Source organism: Gadus morhua, chromosome 2, assembly GCF_902167405.1.
Source record: "Gadus morhua chromosome 2, gadMor3.0, whole genome shotgun sequence".
Classification (NCBI taxonomy): domain Eukaryota; kingdom Metazoa; phylum Chordata; class Actinopteri; order Gadiformes; family Gadidae; genus Gadus; species Gadus morhua.
This window is the reverse complement of record NC_044049.1, coordinates 27,546,493-27,564,355: the sequence shown is the minus strand read 5'-3', so window position 1 is coordinate 27,564,355 and position 17,863 is coordinate 27,546,493. Positions and strand designations below refer to the sequence as shown.

Here is a 17,863-nt window from a genome sequence, read left to right as displayed (position 1 = left end):
CACACCTGAGGTGAAACCGGAGCGGTAGGATACCGTTTATTGGTTTTAGATCTGCGTTAAACTCCACACTCTGCCACAACACTGAACCCGGGACTGGCCTACACATCCTAATGTTAACACAGGTAGGCATCAGGTGGTCTAACGTTGGGAGATACATTTAAGCTCCTGAACGCCATGTTCAGAGAGCACGACTGGGAATGCTGGATTTGACTTCGTTTTTAATGAATGAAGAAAACGAAAATAAAAGACGTCCACAGACCAAAGACGTGTAACAGTTTTATAGCCATAATCCGGGAGATGATAATGTGATGTCATGAATATGAACGGGAGTGCGGGTCCTCATGGAGACGTGTGGCCCCTAGGGGGCCGCCCGGCCCCGCTCTGTGGTCTGTGTCTCGGGAGGACCTGGGGGCCGTCCAGGGGGTCCGTCTCCTGGGGGCCGTCCAGGGGGTCCGTCTCCTGGGGGCCGCCGTGGGGGTCCGTCTCCTGGGGGCCGTCCAGGGGGTCCGTCTCCTGGGGGCCGTCCAGGGGGTCCGTCTCCTGGGGGCCGCCGTGGGGGTCCGTCTCCTGGGGGCCGCCGTGGGGGTCCGTCTCCTGGGGGCTGCCCTCCCTCTCCTCCCTCTCCTCCTCCTCTGCTTTCCGTCGGTCTGCTTTGGTCTTGAACCGGATATCGTGGCCTGGGCGGTGCGCACACAGAATCAATTAATACACATTTCTATGTCGGTTGTGTTCAAGAAATAACTACTTGAGCTCATGTTGGACAAACAGACGTCTCCGGGGTCACCAAATACCTCTAAAGTGGCGCGTCACATGGAACGAACACGTCCTATTGACCATTGTTCATCATGTCCCATCTATGTATCCAATACAAAGCTCTGGTATGACCACGCCCAGTGTGTACTGGTGTGCGGTGTGTTTCCCTCCACTGACCTGGGCAGTCGGCCACGTCCTTGTAGGCCTTCTTCTTGCAGCACGCGCGACACATGTCGAACACGCACTTCTTTCCCTGAGGAGGACACCGTTAGCTTCATATCCCTGAGGAGGACACCGTTAGCTTCATATCCCTGAGGAGGACACCGTTAGCTTCATATCCCGACCCACGCTCGTGGTCATCTATTCTTTTTATCAGATGCACAACACTCAACGCTTTTTTCCCAACGTATCAATATAGTTAGAATGCTTTAATCCCTTTACCTTTGGGTGGCCACACTGGTCACACATCAAGTACTTTGCTGCAGGGATGAAAAGAGATAAATGTATCATCGACTCCATGAACTCAAGTTTGCCGATATGATTCCGATCATCTCTGGCCTCATACGTTATCTACAAGCGTGACACCGAGGGCCGACGGGACTCACGCCTGCTCTCAGGGTCCCAGTTCTTGTAGGGGTTGCGGGCCTGCTTCTTCTGCTTGTTTTTGGACAGGACGTCAGGGGTCCCGTCAGAGTCCTCCAGCGCCCTCTTCTGACTCGTGATCCTCACCTCTGAGCACTCGCTCTTACCGTTTGGGTCCAACTCTTTAGGCCTGGAGAGAAACAACGAAGATCAATGCGGCCCTTCCTTTTAAATTTGATTGATTTTCCAATGTTTTCTTTTCATATTTGGGACCAAGCTTTTCAGACGGATAATTCTTTCATCAAGACTTATTAAGAGACAAGTTAATCCCCATGTCAGGGTACAAACCTACGTGACACACATGTTGCCATTAGAATCCAAATATAACCAAAAGGCCAGAGGGATCGGAGAGCAAGAGTCAAGTGGCTTTTTGGGACAACCGTCTATGAATATTCCATTAGAATGATCCACAATAAGTCGATGTTGACTCACGGTGGTCTGATGTATGGCTGGCACCTCCAGTGAGGGAAGGGGAGGTCCCCCTGAGGCCTCACCGCGACCCCCTCCTTCTCTCTGGCGATCTCCTCCTGCAAGGAAAGCACACAATGTCAGCCTACAGCCGCTGTCGTCCTCTAGGAGGCCTGGACCAGCTGATTATTCACAGAGCGGCGTGAAGGATGACCACTTCATTTAAATATCGGGGAAGTATGAGGCCAATCGATCGCAAATACCAACATTTCGTGCTTTTTTTAAGACTCACACTCAGACCAAAATACACAAACTTGAACGTGAGGTAACTTCTGGGAAGACAAGCTTGAGATAGAGTGGATAGCAAGTAGAATCATAGTGTTGAGAGCAATGTTCAGATGATGAGGTAGCTTCTCTCCTGCCATCAGGAGAGAGGAGCCTCACCATTTAGTCCTGATATTATAGATCAAGGGACCTCAAAGTGCGGAGGACAATAATGTGTACTACACATATAACTCCTGAATGTTGAACCGCCTCAAGGCTCCAAGCCCTGGATCTTGCGGTTCGTCTTGCTGTCCACTCAAGCCTTCCTCCAGGCTTTTGATCAAATCTGACCCAGTTCAAACTTTTCCTAAAATCATGCGTATTTATTGCCTCTGGTTGAGTCCATTTTGTCTCCTCATCGGTGTTCTGGCTCTGACATTACCCCCATTAGGAAATGGGACCACAATCCACCCATTTATCCATCCCAATCCCACACATATTTACCATAAGCACTCGCGCACATGTTATAATATCTACTTCTCTAATGCTATGTGATTGCACACAGCATTACAGAAACGAGTCCAGACGCATTTAAAATTCCCTGAGGTCAAATGTACCGTTTCGTTTGCTAGATACATCCCCTGCAAGTTGCTCTTTAAGCAGCAGATCAAAGTGTGTTTGATCTTTGCGTCCACTTTGATGGCCGTGGACCACAGCCCCGGGGGGTCTCCCAGCCACGACTCCTCCCTGCAGGTGAGCTCTTACCTGGCAACGCAGTCGCAGCTGTCGGCTGACCTCCGCCATCCCCTCGATGCTCTTCACCTTGCCCAGCTCCTCCCGGAGGTCCTGGTGGATCTGCAGTCTGTGTGACACACACACACACACACACACACACACACACACACACACACACACACACACACACACACACACACACACACACACACACACACACACACACAGTTACTCCTAGGCATTGCGCTTAGTGAAAAGACCACCATCAAGAGCACTTTCAACTTCTCTCTTGGCTTCATGTTTGGACTGCCTACCGGAAAAAAGTACAAGCGGCACCAAACACCCGCATGCGTCATTCTTAACCCTCGGGCTTACATACGTGTGGTGCCACAGCTTGAAGAGGTGGGCGCGCACGAAGGACTGGGTGCTGGGGGGATGCTCCTTCACCACCTCCAGGTACTCCTCCGCCATCTCCCACACGGGGGGGCTGCTCCCCTCGAACAGCGCTGGGTTGTGGAGGTTCCCCTCTGGACCACAAAGGATGAATCCATCAACGGTCGGTGAGTTAAATGCGCTTTGAGAAGTTCTGGTTCTGGTTGACCGCCTGCCTCTGAGTGAGCCAATCCATATTATAGACTGCTCCCGGGTCGTTGATGACCAATCAGGGCATCCCTTCCCCGATTGGTTCGGGGATTCCATCTTGCCTGTCAATCACAGGATTCATCGAGGCAACTGCTGTAGGTCACTAGAAGTGACAGCCGCAACTCGCCCCTTCTGCCAAATGACTCAGTGTGAGGTGGTGCCCCTAATCAAGCCAGAACACCCAACGACTCCAGACAAGCTGTTTCTTCAGCCGTTTCTTTCCTGGTGGGATCGACCCAAGGACTCTCTGCCTTGCTGCCGTCTGCTCTACTCATTGAGCTACTGATGTACCCACAGTTGGAGATTAATTTTTTTTTAACGAGAAAGCATAATCTAGCAAAAGAGACGTCCACTAACTATCATAGGATACCACATCCACCATCTACTGTATCATAGAATACATCCAATATATATACACGTATCATCAAATACTACATCCACTATCTGTAATAGTAAGCCACCTAGAATACATGCCAACAAAAATGCAGCCAACTTTCTTTCATGGACCAGCAATTTTCTTTTGATAGTCAGAAAACTCTACAACCTCAGGCAAAGCACTACTCTTTGAGACACAGAAGAATGGAAATGTCTTGTACAAGTAGGCACTATCTATCAGAGAATGGCCATTGTCCCGATGGGGAAGGTCGTAGGGCATGAGAAGCTGCCTCCTCTGACACTCAGCTTGAGTGTTGGTCATACTAACCAACACAATAGGATTCCTACGGATACGACCCCCTAATAATAACAACAATAATTCACCTGCGCTCATGACGCCGTGGACCCCCGTCTCCTCGATGCATCGCTCCACGTCGCTCAGATGCTGTATGTTACCATTAGCAAACACGGGGATGTTCACGGCCTTCCTGCGGGAAAGAAACCCAAAAACAATGCAAAGAGAATCCTGCGTGTGTCAGCAGGCCGGGGCCAGCGTAGAAGAACAGAACGACTCACCGTACGGCCTTGATGTGTTCCCAGTCGGCTATCCCCGTCAGAGGGCCCCTCTGGTCTTTGGTGCGGCCATGTACCGTCAGCAGCTGAAAACATGTGGAATGGCTCTAATTTGAACTGCAGAAACATTTTGTTTAATCATAGTAAAGAGGTTAAGTCGTAAATATCTCTGTTCTGTTCTGTTTGTTCTGAACTAGCACTCTCCGTACCTGACAGCCTGCTTTCTCAAGCATCTGTGCGTAGCCCACGGTCCTCTCTACGTCCTGGAACACGCGGATCTTGCAAGTGATCGGCACAGACAGCTTTTCATGGGCCAGCTTCACTACGAGCCGATCGAGCAGATCAAATGTTCACCATTAGTTTGATCAACCTCTTATCACCTTTCTGCCATCGTTTCTCCCTCCGGGGTCTTAACTCACCCATTTTCTCCAGCAGATCCCATTCGTCTTGGAGGAACACCCCGTAGTGCCCTAGAGGGGAGCATCCTCAAATCATACAGCTGGACTCAAGACGCTCAATCAATTCACATCCATAAGTCCTTCTACAGGCACTACGGCGAGGTACGTTTCAGTGGGTCGTGGCAACATGCTACCAAAGCATTAGCAGGGCTTCTAGCCCAAAGGAAAAGGCTCCGGTCCTACGCAGCGGACCCCAGGGTGGCGCCGGGAGTACCTCTCTTAGCGATCATCTGAGGGCAGCCCAGGTTAAGGTCGATGGCGTCGCAGTGTTCCTGGACCAGCAGGGCCGCCTTCAGGAAGACCTCCGGGTCGTTGGCACAGAACTGCCACACAAAGCACAACGCACGGACCAGATATGTGAGGGAGGCCCTCCGCACACGATCAAGAAAAATTGGGTTTAATTGACTTAACTGTTACGGTGTGCATGATGACAAACTGATTACAATGCTTAGGTGTAGTCCATGTGTCCTGAGGAATGTTCAATCTTATGTTGATCTACGTCCCCTACATCAGGTGAGGTCGGGGATGGTGGGAGGTTATTCTACATCTTCGATGATTGCCCATTTTCCTCGGAGTGAAAGTCGATATCAGAGAAGGTAATTTGGCCTTTGTTCATTCATTTAGTGGTGCTGATGTCGACTGATCCAGTTTGCAATATTGTCCCGTCTGCTTCCCATAAATGTTAACTTGTGTACTGCTTCTATAGTCTGTACCTCTTTGGACCAAGCTCACCAGTTAGCGGGTACCGGTGGGTGACATGTAAACACAATTCTTCTGTCAATACTGACCTGTGTGATGAGCGGTCGGTCCTCAGCGCAGACCTCGGAATAAAAGTTATCCCTCCTGTAGTTGGCATCGCGGACAAACACCTGGGCATGCAGCATAGGAGTGTAGCACAGCTGTGCTCCGTGACGGCGGCTCAGCAGCCGCCAGGCCAGCTCACTCTGGTCCACCATGGGGGCCACGACATACCGTGCCTCTCGCAGCGTCGTTCTCCAGAACTCCAACCCTTGGAGCTTAGGCATCACGGGAGCCTTGCACCTTGATGGAAACTATTCTTACTTTTTTGTTGGGCAGATGTGTTGGGCAGAACATAATGAATAGTGTATACATAAACTACAATCCCAAGTAGCCTCACGTACTGTTTGAGTACAGCGTAGTATGAGTAACGTCATAACATCAACGCTATGTCGCTTTTAAATGTTCATAAGGCACGCTTCATTTTCTAGATATAACGGTCTGGTTTGACTGGTTTGACTGTTGAAAACACGACTGACAGCTTATTTATAGTCATCTTGAACTCCTTGCAACTGAGCTCACAGAGCAGCAATACGTAATCAAGTAGTACGTTATACGTATAAGGTTGACACTAATAAGTTATTCCTAATTTAGATGTTAGCGATAGCCACAGCGGACGAGGTGCGCACATGATGCATCCCTTGAAGAGGACGCAGAACTGGCAGAGATAGCTTTCATAATAAAACAGTCAACAACAAACAAATCAATAATGTTCATCACTTATGATTTGTCATTCCTTTTTTTACCAACATAATACGTTTAATATCTATATCTATATATAGAGCTCTCTGTCTCTCTCTCTCTGTCTCTCTGTCTCTGTCTCTCTCTCTCTCTCTCTCTCTCTCTCTCTCTCTCTCTCTCTCTCTCTCTCTCTCTCTCTCTCTCTCTCTCTCTCTCTCTCTCTCTCTCAATATACAGTAGTCTAGCCGTATTTACCTGTGTTAGTTGTGGCACAAGGGTGAGCAGTGGCTTTTTAACTAAACTGCAGCATACAGCCTTTTCCAAATGAGTTTTCCCAATGAGTGTAGCGTTCAAATGTTACCGATAGGAAACCAACAGCGCAAACAACTTTCAGTCCACGTGGAGCACAACATTGAAACTGTATTTCACAGTGTATGGTTTCATAGTCCATTATATGATTCAAAACAAACATAAACTTGATTTCAATGCCTAGTATCAATCGATTTTTTAAATTGCATTTATAAGGCTACATCTAAACAAACAGCTTCTAGATCTGTTTACATTCTTAATAGGATTATCTGTAGGCATATACGTTTAAGCAGTGATTTTTTTCTTTATTTTGTATGTTTCATTTTAATACTAAATAACTAAAACGTCTTTGAAAATGTGCTCATGGTAATTTACCCATATGAGAACAGTTAAAAAACAGAAAACTTTCAGCTTTTAAAAAAATTAAAAATTACATATGTCGATCATACATTATTAAACACAAATTCTCTCAAAATATATAAATGATCGCTGTGGAAAGAAAGAAAAAAAAAACTACAAACGGATAGAGTATTGGATTGTGTACCGGAACCAAAGAAGGGTCACACTCCTGTCGGAAGAAGGGAGCGGTTACTGCAACGCAATACTAGCTGCATTTCAGAGTATAATACTGTTTGTTATTATTAGAAGATCGCCGATATCATAAGGTTTATCCCATTACAAATACATCGATATGGAATTATCTGAAATCCTGTATAACAAAGCAGAATATATTGAAACGGTAATGTTGTCGCCCAGCATCTTGCATTGCTATTTTTAAGGGTTAGTTAATCTGTAGCTTTATAAAGCTGACAGTATTCTGCGTTGCTCAAATATATGTTTATTTGAGTTATTAGTGTTAGATGTGGCTATTTTCGTGTTAGATACATGTGCAAATGTATATGTATATATACGTATATATTTTTACCCTTTAGGTATTTGGTATGTATGTTACTCATTCATGATATGCTTAATGCATGGTTATCCAACATGGTTCTTGGTTCCTAATGGTTGTTGCTCTTTTTGCAGGCTTCAGGCAACAAAGTGAGCAGACAGTCTGTGCTATGTGGAAGCCAGAACATTGTACTCAATGGAAAAGTGAGGATGAACAAGAAAACATCTGAGCCAACAAATGGCTATGTAAGTGATACAAGACCTCATGTAAGCGACAGTGACTTTAACAAGATCTATCTGTGTCTTTCTCCTTTCAGACTATTGTAATGAACGACTGCATCATCAGAGGTGATTTGGCCAATGTTAGGGTGGGAAGACATTGTGTTGTCAAGAGCCGAAGCGTGATCAGACCACCTTTCAAAAAGTTCAGCAAAGGGTGAGTGACGCTATTCAGTGCTGGTTGAGGTGTACTGAAATACAGTCAGATGATGCATTTTAAGTGTCTCTCTCTCCTCTATCTCAACTAACACATTATTTTCCTTTTTCCTCTTTCTACCTCACACCTCTTCTTTCCATGTGCAGAGTTGCTTTTTTCCCTCTGCATATAGGGGACCATGTGTTCATCGAGGAAGACTGTGTTGTCAATGCCGCTCAGATAGGCTCCTACGTTCACATTGGAAAGAACTGTGTCATAGTAAGTGTGGTTAATGTATAAGTATATAGTTTTTCTAAAATAAATCCAGATGTTTTACCTTATTAGGTCTTTGCACACCAAGTCCCAATTTTTTCACACATTGCCACCTTTATTATATACCAATACTTTATATCTGTATAAATCTCTCTATCTATATCTCTCTATCTATATCTCTCTATCTATATATATATATATATATATATATATATATATATAGGCTAATATATATTAATACACTAAAGGGGGACATACTTGCCCTATGAAGAAAGAAAAACCTCTGTTTAAATGGTCCCGTTGAGGAACACTAGGTTCCTTGTGTTGTTCAGTGAGAAGATAACCTGTATCTAGCAGCAGGGTAGGCAAGTCCTGCTGAATGCAACATTTTCAGAGAACCAAGCAGATAAACAGACTTGCTTTGCCCAGAAGCTGCTCCAATAACGAATAGAAATGGGGCATGTGGATTGGGTTTGACATGTTGTGCTTTATTTATAGAATTTGTTTGCCAATAAAAATAATGATATTCTTAATGTCCCAAAGATTGCTGCAATGCACCTCCGTGTATTCATATTAGTTTATCCTGGTGTCTGCAGGGCCGCCGTTGCGTGCTGAAGGACTGCTGTAAGATCCTCGACAACACGGTGCTGCCCCCTGAGACCGTGGTGCCGCCCTTCACCGTATTCTCCGGCTGCCCAGGTCTTCACACAAACACACGCACACGCCCACCAGAAGTACTTCTGTCTGATGCGTCTGATTTTTGCCGTGCAAACACTGAACCCTCTTTCATTCCCACATCCGTAACCCCACCGTTGCAGGGCTATTCTCTGGGGAGCTCCCCGAATGCACACAAGACCTGATGATAGACGTGACCAAAAGCTACTACCAGAAGTTCCTGCCCCTCAGCCAAATCTAATCATCACCATCACCACCACCCCCACCACCACCTCAAGAACCTAGGAACCTTGGAATAATCACACCATAGTCACATGCAAATGTAATAACTTTTCCCCGCTTCTTCTGTTCGGTGCTCCCAGTTGCCTTGGGCAGCAGTGGTTTGCACAAAGTTCAACGTCAATGAACCGCTTTGTTTGGAGGAAAAGCACGTTGAAAAGCAGCCGTCATCCTTGTTTTTCCCTGCTTATTTTGGATGGATACTTGTACTTTTTAATCTTTCAAATGTATTGATTGCGTAAGGCTTGATTTTTTTCAAATGATACATTTTCTGCTTTGTATAACTTTGTTTGACGTGTCATTATCCTTAGTGGAGCTTACAGGTGCCCACGGTGAATTTATCTCCTAGTATTTGATTCAACCATCAGGATTTGCTAATTTGCTTGAAAACAAGTGATGTTATTTATTTTCTGCTTACATTGGTCGTTACCTTTCTCAACCTGCTACGGATATAAATGTACATTGTATGTCTATTCATTTGACAGATTTGGCAGAAGATGATGGGGAGAAGTGGCAAGTAGAATAATAGTAGCACATAAGATATAAAGTGGACCGAGGACTGATGGGGCAAGGCTTGTATTAGGTTTAGCCCTTTTCTTAATTTATGGACCAACCGGTAAATGGGGCTGAATTGTTGTCATAGCTTAGTCCCAACTTGAACGTAGATTGAAACCATTTTCATTGTTGTCACATTAAAGGGCCCCTATTTTACCACAAGGTGTGAATGTGATTAGCCATTTAAATCGTACCACTTGGTACATTCCCCTTGGCAGGATAGTAGACGGATCTATCCAGCATGAAACTGGGTGCACACTCCCACTTGCCATATCACAATGTCACAGGGCAGGTCCTTAAATTGACTGGAATGACTCACAGGAATGCAGTGGATATCGTTGAGAAACACTCTCTGGTTGTTCCTGTTGAACACTACTAATCTTTTATTGAATAGCGATTATTTAATATTGGCCATGTTTTCTTTCAAGTAATAACAATTGGTGTAAATTAGCCTAGGCAGTTTCAATTTTGTCTGTTTAATAACCACTTATTAAAAACCGCTCGACAAGTTTGTACATTTACAACAGACTCGTGGGATACGTAAATTTAGCGTTGTTTTTAAAGGCACAAATCTGAAACTGCTTTGGAAATAGATTAATGCTCCATTGCCATCTATTGGCTTGCGTCCATAGCATAGACTGTAAAGGGCTATACTAATTGGATTTCTATCAAGATCGGAACTAGTATTTATGACATGATTATTTGAGCACTCAATATTAAACAATGTTTTTAAGCAATATCAATTGTAAATATTTACAAAGATCCTAAAAGTCACTTCCAACAGCAGTGAACATTGATAAATATTGTAGATTCGCCAGTCTGGATAAGGCCTACTCTGGAATTCAGTGTTTTATTGCAGTTGCCAAATAATCAGCAAGAAGCTTGAGATTTCCTCATTTTTTTATTAAACATAGTACATCAAATTGCAATTCAATGGTTTAGTTTTATTTATTTCACAATGTGAACAACATATATCATACCAACACCTAAATGTTAAGTATATAGATTAGCAATATTTTTTAACAAATAAGTATCAAGAAAGCGCTGATAATAGTGTTGGCTCCAGAGAGTCGTGGCATGAGTGGGCCTTTTAGGGACAGATGTGATGAAGACCTCTGACTGGTTCGGGGAGGTGAAGAATGGGAAATAAAATCTGTTGCCCAGGTCATTAGTGGGCATGGGCAGGAAGGCAAGTGTTAATTGAACAGATGCTAAAACCCTATTAGGAAAAGCCTGTCGAGACCAAGTAGATAATCTCAACATACTTCAGGGGGTGTGAATCACAGCTGCTTCTTGTAAGTATGCCCCAAATTTCCCCACCCATTTACTATTTGAGAAATGTCTACTTTGAACTATGTACCAAGAGCTTAATGGATGTAGCTGAACATCAGAGGTCATGCCATGGTGTTTTAACAGTCGATTAAACCCAAGTACAGCTAGATCAAATGCCCTGTTGGAATTGTCTTCTAAATTCAATCCTCCTTTTAGCATAGCATCATCTTAAGCAGCATGATTCTACACTTTGTAACACGCACACACAAATGATTTTCATGGCAAAGATTCTTAAAATTGCACCTCTGTCCTGCTCCATTACTGGCTGCTTGACACCATTAATGAGGCGTCTGTATCCTGCAACGATCCCATTTCAAGTTTACTTGTCTAGATCCCTTCACAGCATGTGCCAACATATTTTCAGTAACATGATCACTTCCCATGTTCCATTTAATACCAGATTTATTTGCTATTATGCAATAATGATAGATTTACAAAAAGCCTAAACATGCATTGAATATTTTGATCAACATGTAACCAGTTCAAGTTTGGCATACAATAAAATAACAATGTACCAGATATAAACTTTGAAGGGAATTAAACAAGTCTTAAGTTGGGCGTTGTATGAGGCGTTAAAATGGCATGGCATTGACATTATATAAATATATAATAGCATTGCGTGATGAGAAGTTGCACTGCACACATGTGATTAGGGCATACTTTTTAATCTTGTGAATTCAGGTCTTCTGAGGTTTCGTTGGTTCCGTGACAACGCTTTGATTTCAGCACGCCATTCAGCCGTAAATCTTTGTTGTTACGGCAAAACTTTCTTGGAAAATCCATCCTATGTACTCCACTTTATACCAAGACAAGTATCTTAGCATAACTTTTCCAATGCACTTTTCTCTTCTGCTCTCCTCACCTTAAAGCTTTGATAAATTAAGGGGATGGTTTGTTGGGTAAGCACTCGTGGGTGTCTGGGTTCTTTTGCATTGCTTATCAATTATCTCCCAATAAGGATTACTTGAGCCTGTGCTGAGTTGGGCAGTGGTTTCAACTAGGGCACCACTTGTGTCAGATGGTTCATTCTAAACCAACCACCACGCCAGGAACACGGCTAATGCATTGTATCGGCTGAGGAACCCTGCAACATACTTATAATGCAAGAGTTGAACTGTTTTGATGAGTTAGGCCGTGTTCACATCTAGAGTTTTTTTTTAAATCTGCCAGCGCTTGTTTTACATTATATTCCTATGGAGCAGAGCGTTTCTGGAAAAAGTCACGGCCGTTTTTTTTTAAACGCCTCTCCCAGCGTACAGAGCGTTGAAAAAAGTTCAACTTTCAGGAAGAAAGCGGCCGACGTCAGGCATCTGTTGGGCAACTGACCAATCACAAGCGGATCATGGACACAACGCTCAACTGTCAAAACAAGAAACGATGATGGACAAATCACTCGGGAAAGTGCAGGTGGAGCGATTAATAGTTTTAATTACAGAACATGTCGAGTTCTATGACATGTCTAATGGGCTCTAGCCTGGATACGTAGTAGGCGAGTAACGTCGGGTCTAGAATGGGTTCGTTGCTAGGCGATAGAAAAAACGTTCTCTGCGCTTTTAGGGAAAAGAAACGCTGCCAGCTTTTATTTTTTTTTTGGAAAAACGGTCGGCTCAACTTTTCCCTATTCCAAAAAACGCTAGATGTGAACACGGCCTTAGGGGTGAAAGATAAGTGCAAAGAATCCGATTATTGCAAATGTCATTTTGAATATTCACACGTCACATAAACCAGCAGCTGCATTGTAATGTTGGGGGCGGGGTCACAAGGGCTGGGACTACAGAGGTTTCTTCGAACCCTTCAAATAAGAATTTAAAAAAAGGAACCCATTCACAAAAAGGTGAATTTAAACTGTCCATAACGGTGGCAACAAACAAAGTTAAACACTGGTAGTTGGAAAAAAAAAATCTGGCAAAGCCAAATTCATATGACTATTGAAGTATCTTGGCAGACAGTGGTAGATAAAATGTCAAAAGCCTGCACTTTGTAGCTGGAGGGCTGAAGTTTGCTACTACCGGCTCACAGAGCATTCTTCTCTGCCAATCGGATCAATAGTGTCGACGTGCATTGTCGATTTTCAAGATTTGATGGTTGTGACTTGTAACGGACGACCAGAAGTTCCTGCCATTCAGCCATATAAAAAAGGAGATAAAACGGAACAAGGATGAGATGGGACTGCCTACATGTTGTTCTGAGGTTTGAAGAACTTCCGCGTCACAGAGTGAAACATCAGCCTTGGTGTCCTTGATGGGTGGAGTTTCCATCCTTAAGAGGGTGGGGTTGGGGGGATGGTTGTCCGGTTAATGATCAGGAGAAGGTGGAGTGGCTCTGGGCGTGGTGCAGTAAGGTCGTCCTGCCCACTCTACCTTTCTCGCCGATGGAGGCTACACACGTCCCTTTTACCTTCTCCTTTCCGATTGCTCCATTCAGTCGTGTTATTCTGGACACTCAGTGAGACTGTATGCATCTCGTTCAGCACCCTCTATTCTTAGTCCATTGAGAAACCCAGAGTGCGATCTCCACAGCAGGATGTAGGGGAAGGGGGACGGGGAACCTCATTCAGCCTCACAAAATAAAAGATACCGACACATCCCGTTGGCTCGTTCCAGCCCCAGATTCGCTAACAGCCCACCGAGTTTGTTTCCAGCTCATCCATGCCACACCAAAGCCGTGGCCCCTGCCCCAGGCCCGCAGAGCGCCCCGTCCCCTTAGAGCATCCGGTTCCGTTTGTGGGTCGGTGAGTCTGTGATGACATCACTACACTGGGTGGAGTTCCGTTTCCTGGCGCCCACGCCTCCGCCGGCCACCGCCGCTGAGCCGGTCGAGTCCAGGTGCAGCGCCATCTCCTCGGCGATGAAAGTGTTCAGGTCCACGTCGTGGAGGCCGTTGCGCCTGCCCCCCCGACACACCGGCCCCGCCCCTCCGCCGGCCCCGCCGCCGCCGCCGCCGCCGCTCCCGTGGGTGGGGGAGCTTGGGGGCCCGGAGCGCACGCTGATACTGGCCATGGCTCCGCTGAGGCCTGGAGGGGACGGGGGGGGGTCGTTAGTGAGCTGAATACAGGTAGTTCTAGACCAGTGACGCAACAGGAGCCATACGGCCCTGAAAGGTTTGGCAGTACCACCGTGAGGGGCCTCCTCTTACCGTGTAGCGCGATAGCCTCCCTGAACGGCTGGAGGTCCGTCTCCACCGAGGAGCCCGTCTCGGGCGAGGGGCTGGCGCGGCTGGGGGCGAGCACGGCCAGCCGCGGGTTGGTCCGGCTGCTCCTGGGCGGAGGCGCTTTGCCACAGAGGAAGCTGATCAAGTCCTCCCGACGGATGGTTCTCCGGCGCTTCTTCACCCACGCCAAAACATCCTGTGAGCAGATCAAAGCGTCCATCAGCAGAAGTCTACCTGCACGCCTCACCGTGATCTGATCAACTGAACGAGGATCACATCTACGATCACATACAGAATAATGGCATTGACAGAGGTCTGTCGACGGAGTAACGGGAAGAGGAGAACAACCTTGTTGCGGCGTTGGTGACCGAGCTGGATGCCCAGATCAAAGCTCCTCTGGTGGGACTCCACGCTTTCTGGTAAAAACAAAAACATGAAAAAGCTTAAAAAACGACCAGAAATCGTGCATCTTTACATATTCATATTCTGATAAGACTGATCACTGCTCCTTTGAGTGTGGATTTCCTGCACCAATCAGAGCATCTTGCCTGTCGTTCACAGGTGCTTGACTATCGCTTTTGAATGGGAGAAACTTAAGAAGGGAGAGAGAGGCGTTGTTCTTCTGCATTCTGTTATATTCTTTGTTGTTCTTCTATATTCTGTTTCTTAGAAAACTATATTATTTTGGTGTTAATGGTTAGAAAAGGCCTTGCCATTCATTAGCTATTAGTGACTTCAATTAGCAAAGAGAAAATCTGTTTCAAGGTGCTTGCCTCTGCCTCTTTATGACCCCATTTCGATGTTAGAAACCCCTAGGGTCATTCTGACCAATCAGGGCATCCTTTCCTTGATTGCTTCTGAGAATTAATTTTGCTTGTCAATCACAGGTGCTTCTAAGGCAACACTTCTCAATGGCAGAGAAAGTACAAAAAAGGAAGGAGCAGAGGGCACGGACTTTCATTTGGTCTAGTTACAAAACCTGGCTCTCTCTCATAACTCTCAAATCTTACCTACAGCACCATGACGTATAATTGACAAGCCATTTTATACATTCAGATAAAAATAGTATGGTTCCATCTTGTTGATCCACAAAACGAAAACATGATTATATACAATTCTGTCATTAGTAGTCAGCTGAATATACAGTGTGACTAGTTTGCCGGGGCAGTTTTCACTGTGTAGCCAAAACAGCTAAAATAGAATGTTTGACTCGATATTCAGAACAAAAAGTTAAAAACCGTTACCTTTGTAGAGGTTTGTTACTGCTGTAGCAGCATTCTGAAATGGCACCCACAACGAAAGACCTTGTTGGTGACATACTCTATCTGTGGGGAACGGGAAGTAAATCATTAAGTCTGAGAGAGGACGTATTATAAATACTTTTTTCCTGTAGACATTTTGCCAATACTATAAAAGGTAAAACTGACACAATCAAAACGAAGTTTGTTCGACGAGAGGCTAGGTTTAATGTACTTTGTTTTGCAACATTTGAATACACATACTGTGTGCTGGATGGGATTGCGGGTTGCTTGAGAAGTTCACCACAATCAATGAATATTGCCCTTACAAGTATTGCCTTCAGTTTAGCTAGAATGGCTGCCCTGGTAGAATGAAATGCAGACTGTTTATCTTGGTCTGTCCACAAGAGACAGGCAATTTCCTCGCCATTTTGTTCGATTCTAACCCTTGCTGTACGTTGCAGAGAATGTACCAAGTATCGTCAAACCTTTCAGTTTCGAGTCATCAACATACTCCAACGCCTGTCTTCAGTTAATCTGGCAAGATTATTCATATAGCCAAGTACAACGACGTCCAATAGAAAATAAGACGAAACGAAATGTACCAGTGCAAGCTGTCAGTAAGCAATGTCGCGTAGCAATGATTGTTGTTACCATCGCCATTTTGTAATTTTGCCGGATACTTACAGCGTTGGTAAACAGTGTTTTATATTGTTGTACTACACAATAGTGCTTAAAGTTCTAATAGCAACGTGGTTAAACGTTAACCGCTGTTGGGGAACTGTTTCGTGTAAGCAATACAGCAATACGAGGTTAAGGAGGTGGACAGCGCCAAATATTGCTAACGCAAGCTAAAATTAGCTTTGACAAAGTCAGCTGCTACACATCACAGGCTAGCTGGTTAGCCTAGTTGACTTTCTATTGCAAGTGGACGTCAATTGTAGTGTGTGGCTAGCTTGCTAGCGCTGCTGAAACTAGCTAAAAGCTAGCTATGGTAGTAAACAAAAAAAAAGGACTAGAACCTTTGTATAATTGTGCAACAGCAGTAGCCGAGTTTTGAAAGAGATGCCACAGCTTCTCTTGGTCGTTATCGGCCTCTTCTTCGTTTGGCTCCCTTTGCTCCGCTTCGGCCAAACACTGCCGCTCCCATTTTGAGAACCAATGCTCGGGTCCGTGTTCCTGAATCTCCGAGTCTCCGTCTTCCTTCTTCTCCTCCATTTACCACCCCAAACCTTATAGAAATGTATTATTTAATGTTGAAAAATAAAAATAGGACTACGGATTATGTACATTTATGTCCTTAAATTCATTCCGGTTATTAATGTTTTCACTGCTTATATCAACAATCATCAGACTCTCCTATTATCAGCAAAGAGCCTCAACTATTTTTTACTTGCAGACACTGGGGTATATATACGGCTGACGAACACGCTATGGTTTAAAGCCCACCCCTTCACGGGTGATTGGCTGGAGTTGCGGTGTACGGGGCGGGCCTGGAAATCCAGTTCCACATTTGATTGGGCCATTTCGGCGCCCGTCACGAAATGACACAAAAGATCCTCTCCAGAAAACACGAAAGCTTATATTCTAAAGACTGCATGTTCGTGACAAATTACAGTTTTCGACTGTTTTCGACACATCACATATGCTTAATAATGATTACCATTAATCGAACATAATCAACACATTTCCAATAAGCTAATGACACAAAGACAAAGTATAAAAACACAAAATAAAAACAATGAATGCTCAATGTTATTGGTTTAGACCGCTATTTGATTCATGATTATCCTTAAAATCTGCTGTATCATCATATAAAAAAATATGATACGTATCACATCTGTAAATAAATCACTTAAAAATAAATCACTTTTCGCCGATAGATGGCGACATTTTAACATAAACGTAAGATGGGTTAGTTGTGCCAAAGCTTGGGATTTACCATACGCGCTGTGGTTTTACCGTTACCTTTTTATTTTCTGAACATTGCACAATTTTACCTTGCTTAACAAATAATATCTCTAAATACAACAAATGGAAAACCTTATTGATGCGTTTCCAACTGACCAATTATTATTATTATTATTATTATTATTATTAATATTATTATTATTATTATTATTATCTGACCAGTCCTATTGTAGTTTTTATTCGTTCGCATTCTAAAGGCATTCCCATTACCTCGAAAGATTATCCTTGCATAAATTAAATCGATCAATCAACCATTTCTTTATAATATGCTTTGGAATAAATATAGCATATAATATAGGAATAAAGTGGTTTTGTTTAAGATATTATTTTATAACTTCTCAGTAAAGTTCTCAGGATATATGCATTTATACTATAGACGTCTTTAAGTAATTTAGAAGTGCATTTGCCATGTTATTATATACCGTAGCCAGAAGGTCTAATTTAAA

General features: G+C 44.3%; 3 protein-coding genes across 4 annotated transcripts; 1 reads left to right on the top strand and 2 right to left on the bottom strand.

The window, feature by feature from the left end:
• Nucleotides 1–6: 6 nt before the first annotated feature.
• Nucleotides 7–6,692, bottom strand: dus1l (dihydrouridine synthase 1-like (S. cerevisiae)). 2 transcript variants are annotated; one of them, XM_030344040.1, is made up of 14 exons: nt 6,585–6,692; nt 5,639–5,891; nt 5,065–5,173; nt 4,812–4,862; nt 4,602–4,714; nt 4,396–4,478; nt 4,204–4,307; nt 3,182–3,329; nt 2,833–2,929; nt 1,828–1,922; nt 1,359–1,525; nt 1,195–1,232; nt 931–1,006; nt 7–677 (listed from the first exon to the last, which is right to left on the bottom strand). In XM_030344040.1, the coding sequence occupies exons 2-14, from the start codon at nt 5,873–5,875 to the stop codon at nt 340–342; spliced, it is 1,656 nt and encodes a 551-aa protein (XP_030199900.1). In that variant the 5' UTR covers nt 5,876–5,891; nt 6,585–6,692; the 3' UTR covers nt 7–339. The 2 variants fall into 2 exon arrangements, with proteins under 2 accessions (XP_030199900.1, XP_030199907.1); XM_030344047.1 differs by having other exon boundaries at nt 5,639–5,911; nt 6,585–6,685.
• Nucleotides 6,693–7,183: 491 nt separating this feature from the next.
• Nucleotides 7,184–10,655, top strand: dctn5 (dynactin 5). The gene is made up of 6 exons (XM_030348237.1): nt 7,184–7,377; nt 7,665–7,733; nt 7,847–7,965; nt 8,112–8,223; nt 8,814–8,916; nt 9,036–10,655. Exons 1-6 carry the CDS (start codon nt 7,330–7,332, stop codon nt 9,131–9,133), a joined length of 549 nt encoding a protein of 182 aa, XP_030204097.1. The 5' UTR covers nt 7,184–7,329; the 3' UTR covers nt 9,134–10,655.
• On the bottom strand, nt 10,609–16,857 carry hapstr1a (HUWE1 associated protein modifying stress responses a). Its single transcript, XM_030348236.1, has 5 exons — nt 16,469–16,857; nt 15,453–15,533; nt 14,557–14,624; nt 14,194–14,404; nt 10,609–14,071 (listed from the first exon to the last, which is right to left on the bottom strand). Exons 1-5 carry the CDS (start codon nt 16,662–16,664, stop codon nt 13,761–13,763), a joined length of 867 nt encoding a protein of 288 aa, XP_030204096.1. The 5' UTR covers nt 16,665–16,857; the 3' UTR covers nt 10,609–13,760.
• Between the last annotated feature and the right edge of the window lie 1,006 nt (nt 16,858–17,863).